The 9,320-nt window shown below is 46.4% G+C and overlaps 1 protein-coding gene across 1 annotated transcript; it reads left to right on the plus strand.

Moving 5' to 3' along the window:
- The first annotated feature begins 1,585 nt into the window (after positions 1-1,585).
- LOC100277712 (uncharacterized) lies at positions 1,586-2,363 on the plus strand. Its single transcript, NM_001371599.1, has one exon. It carries the CDS (start codon positions 1,676-1,678, stop codon positions 2,033-2,035), a length of 360 nt encoding a protein of 119 aa, NP_001358528.1. The 5' UTR covers positions 1,586-1,675; the 3' UTR covers positions 2,036-2,363.
- Positions 2,364-9,320: the final 6,957 nt, after the last annotated feature.

A 9,320-nucleotide genomic window follows, 5' to 3' on the forward strand; every position in this document is an offset into this window, starting at 1 on the left:
CGACTTTCACCTAGAGCATGTCAAAGTTTCACATGGAATTGGAGCTATTCGAAAGAGGTGTTTGGCTAGGAGCCTAAGACGATGCCCTCATCTCTAAAAATACTGATTACAAGACAAATCACCATTATTGCCCCTATTTTTGGACCTATATGTCATCTTTTCTAGCCCCATCTCTTTTCCATCACGCACATACTTGCCAAGGAGGGTGGGGCGGAAGGGGGCGAGCGACGCACGAGGCGTTGGTGTTGGAGTGACCGAGCATCGCACGAGGCTGGTGCATGAGGGGTGATGGGAGGCAGGAGTGCCAGTTCGCGACGGTTAATGGGAGGTGTTGCTGGGGACGTCCACAAGATGGGGGTGGAACCGATCTTTTTTTTCCTCGAACACTACCTAGGAGAGAGTTGTGTAATGGATGGCAATAGGTAATTACCGTATAACTCTTTGACAAATTATAAAATAAAGATTTCTGTAGCACTTTTTTAAGGTTCCACCAAAAAATGTGGAGCTAATAGGTAGATTCACATTTTTGTGGAGTCGGCGATGTTTGATTGAAATAAGTTGGATTGGAGCTGGATTTCCTGCATTAAAGCCGTCCCCAACACCTCGTTAAGAGCATCTCCAATAATGCCTCAAACTAGTGACTAAAATTGAAATATAGGGCTCTACATAGAGAAAACTACTCCAACAGTGTCTTATTTCATAAAATTTTGTCAAAAAACTATATAACACCCTCTCAAGTGACTCAAATATACTACACCGTAGTGGGCTGCCCTATAATCTAGATGTGAAGCTTTACTGTTGGAGCAGGGTGTTTTGTTGGTGCCCTAAATTCTATAAAATATACTTATTTTTAAATTATAAGATATTTTTATAGATCACGTTGTTGGAGATGCTCTTAGTCAGTAGGACGTTGACCGATGTGGCATAGTTTTTTTTTGACAGTATACATTAGCGACACCTTGATTTGGAAATAAAATTTTGATGGGATTAATTTCAAATTTCCTTTTAAAAACGATCTAAAGAGTAAAAAAAAAGGCGGTGTGCCCGCCGCCCGCGTATTTGAAACGGACCCCGAACCCGACGGCAGAGAAGCCGCAGAGCGAGCCACCGTCCCAGCGAAGTTGTCCGAAAAGCAAGAAAAAAGCCGGCCCCATCCCGATCGGCCCAACCCAGGACATGTGTAAGATACTAGGTTATAGTTCTCTGAGCATTAAATATACGTAAAAACCTTGTTATATAATCTAATGTATTTAAGTCTTATATTTTTTTTATAATAGAACCTCTCAAAATACGATTTATTTGTGTTGATTATATGACTAGCTTATTTGTGTTGATTGTATGACTAGAACCGTTTCTAAACTTATAAAACCCCGTCTTTGTTTTTTCATTTAGCCCTTGATAGTTGAAATACATGCTCTAAAAGCGACGGCCCGCGCTCGAGAAAAAGCGCACCGCACGACGCATGCCGCGGCCCCGCTCGCCTGGCCTGCACGAAACCTTATCCACTCGTTGGGCTCGGCCCCTCCGTTCTTGTCGCACGCTTTATAATCCCCCCAGGCCACCACCACCTTTGCAATCCCAATCCCAATCCCAATCCCAATCCACCCGCAGGTCGCAAACTCAACACACAGTCAGCCTCAAACCTCTTTCTCGTCCGAATCCAGAACTTCCATCCATGGCAGTGTCATCAGGGATGGTCTTCTCCGTCCGCCCGCCGGCTCCGGCCCGGCCCTGCGCTTGCTCTGCCACGGCGAGGGCGCGCCCCGTCGGCGACGGCGCCAAGTGGTGGGCGCCGCTGCTGGGGTGGTCCGGGCAGCCGGACTACATCGACGCGCGGCCGGCGTCCGAGGACGAGCCTCTGCCGCGGGGGCCGGCCTCGGCCTCGGCCTCGGCCAGGCGGTTCGGCGTGCTGACGGAGGACAAGGCGCGGCGGCTGCGCGTGCAGATGATGGAGACGGAGAGCTTCCACGACGCCATGTACCACTCCGCCATCGCGTCCCGCCTCGCCTCCGCCGCGCCCGACGCCAGGCCCTAGCCGCCGGCCAGATCGCCGTGGCAGCCCGTGTCTGTACATACGTGCGTGTGCTTGAACCTTTCCAGCTTCCGTCCGTCCTTGTTAAAAAAAAATGAATAGCGTGGCGAGTGCCGGTGTTGCTGCGGAGGAGATGGAGATGGAGATGGAGGAGGGGGACTAGTATTAGGATGGTGTCCCTCCCGACCCGACTCGATCGGCTGCGACCCAGTAGAGATATATGTTCATGTAGCTGTGTACCATTAGTTCTTGCGCTAAATGTTATGGAGTGGTGATGTTTTCGGTTTGACTTGGTAAATTAATACGTATGTGTTTTCCTCTTGTACTGCAACAGCAAACACATCTTCTTTTCGATCCTCTGCAAACTGCCTGCAAAGTACTCAAGGGCATGCTTGGAGTCCTAAAATTTTATTAGAATCACATCCGACCATGTCCTGCATCATTCGTCATCAACACGAAGCGTCAGTGAGAGAGAGAGAGAGAGGCAGAGCTTCCCCAATGGCTGTCGTGTCCCTTTCGGCACGCACCGAAGTCAGCTGTGAATCCTGTCCCCGTCAAGCCTCGCAAGATTTTTCGTCCGAGTCCGAGTGTGTCTGTTATCCCAGTCACGTCGCACATCCGCACCAATCAGGCACGGCAACGCTTCACGCCCCCGTACTGCCAAACCTCCGTCCCTGAAACTGACGTCCGCGTATAAAAACTACTCCGGTGGATTGCCGGTTTGATGCATGGTAACTAATAGTTAAATGACTAAAACATTCAAGTGCAAACTGACTAACTATTAATTGATTTTAACTGGATTAAACTAGCCAATGGACTTCTCTCGTCCTGGTTTATCAGTTCGCTTCGGATTAAAATCGATTCTCTCGTCCAGGTTTATCTATTCACTTCGGATTAAAGTCGATTGTTACAGTTAAACTCGTAGAGACAAAAACACCGTATAAGCTGTAGAAGCCGGTATAGATTGAAGTCAAGCGAACATGTTAGGGATGTCTTTAATTCTCTCTAACGTTGGTACTATTGTATTGATGTATACGTGTTTAAAGAGAGAGTCTGCCTTATTTTATAGACTAGAATAAAATTGGTTACACCTTATACCTCTACTACTTATTAAGGCAGTAAGAGATAGGCTGTTATTCTATGTTCTGTCATTCCCATTTCCTGTTCTACCTTTCAGATTTCTCCCTCCCCGCACAGTCCATTATCACCATTCTCTGTTCTGCCTTTCCGATTCCTCCCTCCGCGCACAATTCATTCTCATGTTCAGTCATCATTCACTGTTTTCTTTCTCATTCTCCCCTCCCCACAAAGCTCATTTTCATTCTCATGTACATCCCACGCCTAGCTAAAATTAAATTAAAAAACAGGCCCCAAGGGAATTCAAACTCGCGGCCTCTCATCAAGTAAATGTGCTCGTAGCTACCACTACACCACATGTGTGTTTATGTCTACATCTATTATAGTAAAAACATATACTACATCTCTCCCGAAGCCCACCTGCTACCCTTGCACAATGTGTAGTAGTAGATAAGTATCACCGAGATTATTAAATTATATTTTTGGATTGAGGGAGTAGTATTTAAAGAAGAGTCTTGCATGCAATTTCTTTTGTTTAAATAATGTTTTCAACTTAAATTCTTTTTTTGCATGTGTGACATTTATTCTCCGTAATATTTTTATATGGATCTGACTTATAAGTCATTTTCATAAACCAATGCCAAAGTTGAATCCATGTTTCTTACTTGAAAACCTCAAACAAACACCACTAGCACGAAGCGCTCGCGTTGGCGTCGCTCATCGACGACGAGAAGAAACTTGGCGACTGCTAGTTCGACCTCTGGAAGCAGTCCTACGTGGCCCATGCGCCGCTATGTACGGCAAGCTCCGGCGCAGCCGCCGCTTGGACGCGGTCCAAAGCGGCTGCACCGCTCTGTCCATCGTCAAACATGGGGACCTCATGGTCGTCGCCAATGCCGCCGACTCTCGGGTTTGTTCTGGGCACCACAACCGATGACGGCGCCATCACGCCGTCCAGCTCATCATCCACCTGAAGCCCAATCTGCCACGTAAGTCGCTATTGACCAGCCATGAATTCTTGTGCTGGGATGACGACCATCGTTGCTGTTGTATGAGTGTCCTCGAACAAGATGTATGTAGAGGAGTAGCACATCCGGTGGTGCAACGACCAGGTGTACTACCTCGCTGATGAGCCCGGGGTGCACTTCATTTGGCAGCTCAGCCAAGAGTTATCGGTACTCACCATGTCGCGCGCGTTCGACGACTACTATATCAAGGATTGTGGCGTCATCTCGGCGCCGGAGGTGAGCAGAGAAGGACCGACAACAATGACCACTCGCCATCGTCGGGGTAGCTTTTGTGCTGGCATGCCTTTAATTCTCTTCGCAAACACACACTTGCATTTTTTGTTTAAGCAAGCGTGTATGGTGGTGCGTGTCTGATGACTAACGATGTACGACAGAACTTCTACCGATGTGGCACGTGCTCTCCAATGATGAGACCATGCAAATCATGACATATATCGAAGTCTGCATGATACTGATGGTTGCAATGTAGTAGTGAAACAACTAAATTAAAATAACAAAATTTATGTATGGCTAGGATCACAAATGGATTATGAAATATTTTCTTATAACAATATAAGACACATTTGATAAATTTGAATATGGTGGTTGAAAGGGAATTAGGCTTATACCTAGTTCCTAAATAATTTTGGTGGTTGAATTGCCCAACACAAATAATTGGACTAACTAGTTTGCTCTAGTGTATAAGTTATACAGGTGCCAAAGGTTCACAACAAGCTAATTAAAAAGACCAATGTTGGGTTCAAAATAGAGAGCTAAAGGCATCCCGAAAGGCTCCCTGGTCTGGCGCACCGGACTGTCCGGTGTGCCACCGGACAGTGTCCGGTGCACCAGGGAACCTCGCGCTGAACTCCTCAGCCTCGGGAATTTTCAGAGCCGGCGCGCTATAATTCACCGGACATGTCCGGTGTACACTGGACAGTGTCCGGTGCTCCAAGAGGACGCGGCTCTGGAACTTGGCAGCTTCGGGAATTCGCAACGGCTGCTCCGCTATAATTCACCGGACATGTCCGGTGTACATCGGACTGTCCGGTGTAACTGCGGGGCAACGACTACTTCGGCGCCAACGGCTACCTGCGGACGCATTAAATGCGCGCCAGCGCGCGCAGAAGTCAGGCACGCCCATGCTGGCGCACCGGACAATCTACAGTACATGTCCGGTGCGCCACCGGACATCCAGGCGGACCCAGCGTCAGAGCTCCAACGGTCGGAACCCTAATGGCCGGGTGACGTGGCTGGCGCACCGGATATGTCCGGTGTGCACCGGACTGTCCGGTGCACCATGCGACAGACAGCCTCCACCCAAACGGCTAGTTTGGTGGTTGGGGCTATAAATACCCCCAACCACCCACCATTCATTGCATCCAAGTTTTCCACTTCTCAACCACTTACAAGAGCTAGGCATTCAATTCTAGACACACCAAAGAGATCAAATCCTCTCCAATTCCACACAAGGCTTTAGTGATTAACGAGAGAGATTTGTCGTGTTCTTTTGAGCTCTTGCGTTTGGATTGCTTCTTTTCTTTCTCACTTGTTCTTGTGATCAAAACTCCATTGTAATCAAGGCAAGAGGCACCAATTGTGTGGTGGCCCTTGCGAGGAAGTTTTGTTCCCGGTTTTGATTTGAGAAGAGAAGCTCACTCGGTCCGAGGGATCGTTTGAGAGAGGGAAAGGGTTGAAAGAGACCCGGTCTTTGTGACCACCTCAACGGGGAGTAGGTTTGCAAGAACCGAACATCGGTAAAACAAATCCGCGTGTCACACTTCTCATTTGCTTGCGATTTTTGTTTTCATCCTCTCTTGCGGACTCGATTATATTACTAACGCTAATCCGGCTTGTAGTTGTGTTTATATTTGTAAATTTCAGTTTCGCCCTATTCACCCCCCCTCTAGGCGACTATCAGTGGTGGAGGAGGTCCATAGTTTTCATACCCATACATGATCGATAGTGGTGCTTCGCCTGATGGTGGAGGGGGTCCATAGGTTCCTTGACTCAGTTGCCATTGCCATGCATAAGGGTTATAGACTGGGTCTTGTTCAGTCAGATAGTTAGAAGAACCAGAGCTACTTGAGCTACAGATTCCATCCTGGACAGAAAATGAAACCGAACGACGTCGACCACTTATTGTCTCCCGCTGTGAATGAGGTGCATCATGGTAAGAATCTTGTGTGGAATGGGTGAACCGACTTTCTCCAGTGGACCTCCAATCTCCTGCACCACTCCCTCCCGTACCACTCCCTCCTGCACCACTCCCTCCTACACCATATAATCCAGCATCACCATGGCTGCCATCATCACCAGCACTAGGGTCGGTTGTGTTATCATCACTGTCTTCATCCTCGTCTTCCTCTTCGATTTGATCAGTGATTTTGACCCTTTTTCCTTTCCTATCTGATGGACCAAGTCTTGTCTTCCGCTTACCAAGGTGGGTGTCACCAATTGTTTCATCGGCCCATTCTTGCACTTATCTATGTCAAGCTGGAAGTATGTCTTTATGTCTGGAGGAACAGAGGGACATTTCTTGACATTCTTCCCTCTATGCGTGAGATGCTCCTTCAATCGGGTACCACCCCCTCCGCTCTTTGTTTCTCTACAATACTTGCATTTGAAACCTGCGCCAACCTTCTCTCCGTGCAACCAGACTCTATCTCTATATCTATCTTCATCCGACATGTCTCCTAAAGATGTGGCAAAAATATCATATAACTTGAAACAATAACTAAACCATAACTAATACATAAACCATAAGCCAACACATCTATAATAACAATACCAAATCATACTTACATTAGTAGTAAATAATATTATGAGTTACATATACTATAACTAAAACAGAGCTAGGCACTAAATATTAAAAATCCATGAACGGAATCTAACAATAACTATGTATTAAGTTATTAACGCAAATATGAATGAAATCTGAAAACCTAAACATTAAAAATTCCAAATCTAGGCACTAAATATCTAAAGTAGAGCTAAATCTTGGTACCATAGCCGGTTTACCGGTGGTAAAACACGATTTACCTCTCTCCGTGGGCGGTTTACCGCCGGTTTTGCGATGGAACCCGTCGGCGAGGGGATCTGCGGCGACAATGGGGGGCAGCGGCAAAGCGGGCGGTAAACCGCTCCTGGCCGGCGGTTAACCACGCTTAGCCGCCGGTAAAAGCCGCAGCGGCGGCGATTTTTGCGTGTGCGGCGGCGTCGGGTCTGTGGCTGAGAGCGTAAGTGAATGGGGAAAGTGAGGGGAGCTGGGAAGGACGCGGAGGAGAGGAGTTTTTAGATTTTTTTTTGTTAACGGGTCCATAACGGGTCCATATATGTTTCTATTTTTTTGTTGGCTAAACTGATTTGAATTTAAATATCTTCTATACCAAATTACTTAGAAAAGCATGTAGTTTTTTATCATATATTTTTTATAAATTTTTTCAATTTTTTTAAATTTGGATTGAATTAAAAAAGCCCGCTGGAAAACTGTTACCGTTCCTGACGGTTTCGGTTTACCGAGCGGTTTACTGCCGGTTTTCGGCGGTTTTGAAATCCTTGGCTAGTATGCAGAAAGCATCCAGGAGGCTGCACAAGCACACCCGAGTGATTATTATATTCAATCAGTCACTGTTGTCCTGCATCAGGCGGTGCAGACACCGGATATATATACTAGTGTACCTCCAACCTGAAATCTTTCCGTTGCCGGCGATAACGTGACGTGCTGGGTTGGGCCATGGGCCATGGCGATGAGACGGCGCCCCGTCGGTTGGCTTATCCAGAACGTCAGCCGCGGCGGGGTCGGTTGCCATGGTCTTTATCTGCACCCCATTCTCCACCTTCTTCTCGAAGGCGCGGTAGTATTGTATTGCCATGGTGCGGTGCGGGGAAACAAACGGATCCAAAGCCTATTGCGTTTCTGCCTTCAACTGGAGCTGCCTGAAAGCGCCCGAAAGTACGAATAGCTGCAAGCCTGCAACGACTTGAGGGTGCAGACTGAAAGCGAGATATTCAAGTATTGATAGCGATGTAATCGGCGTTCCATATTTTCCTCTTCGAATTACTACTTGTATATATATATTTTTCCTTCGGATTTAGATTAAATCTGTTGTGTCGGATAAGATTTAAATAAATATCGGTATCTTAAACATCTAACTTTACATATACGAATACATAGGGATATAGATCGGTCACTGATCGAATACGGATTATCCAGATTCAGTTAAACAAAAAGCCAATCTTCATGGCCGACTAGTCTGATGGAAGCAACTCGCTCACCACCTCTTTCATTAATTTTTTTGTGTGTCTCATGAAATCCAGACATCCAGCCCAGCAATTGATTACCTTTTGGTCCATTCCAGCTACGAAAGTTGACGTTAGACCACGGTGCAACCAAGAAGGACCATCTCGGCGCATATTTTAGGCCCATTGCTGCAACAGCTCAGGGCCTCAGCCCTCAGGGGCTACCGGACTAGTCTGCTCCGAGAGAGCTAAGTATAGTAAACACGGATGGAAGCGGGTTTCAAGATATGTTATGTCAGATTTCGAAGAAAGAGAAAGGAATTAAAGCAGTTTACTCACTAATAGGAGTAGTCAGTTAAAAGTGGGCTACTCGTGGACTCCAACACAATTCGTGCGAGGAAGATATGGACTATACAACTTATATTGTTATACGAGTAGGTATTTTTTGTTGGATATATGTGGCATGACAATATTATAAAACCTACAATAAGCTATATTACTAACCTTGCTCTTAGTAATATGAGACTAAGCTATATTATTAACCTAAAATAAGCTATATTATTATTATTATATGGGTAGAGGTTCTTGGTTTTTTTGTCCATTAACATACCCCACGCGGTAAAGAAATCATACAGTACCCGTCTTTATATCGGGTAAAACCCTCGGGTTTCGGGTACCGATTGCCATCTATGTGTTTGGCACAAGTTCTTAGAGAGACAATTGTTGATTAACTATGTTACCATGGATCACCAGATCCGCTCTCTTCCCTTCTGTTAGCAGATTAGGCGCGGAGAAGCTGCAGATTCCGTTTCCCTTCCCAGGAGCACGACAGAGAAAACACACAGGAGACACGATGTAGGGTTTTACCTATGACCTCTTTCTTTTCACTATCTTATGAGAGGGTCGTACATACTACGTGACACCCCTCAGAGGCAAAGTCGATATTTGTTCAGATAACTCTA

Source organism: Zea mays, chromosome 3, assembly GCF_902167145.1.
Source record: "Zea mays cultivar B73 chromosome 3, Zm-B73-REFERENCE-NAM-5.0, whole genome shotgun sequence".
Taxonomy (NCBI): domain Eukaryota; kingdom Viridiplantae; phylum Streptophyta; class Magnoliopsida; order Poales; family Poaceae; genus Zea; species Zea mays.

Coding starts and splice junctions, on each gene's coding strand:
- LOC100277712 (NM_001371599.1), top strand. CDS start 1,676: ATGGCAGTGTCATCAGGGATGGTCTTCTCCGTCCGCCCGCCGGCTCCG.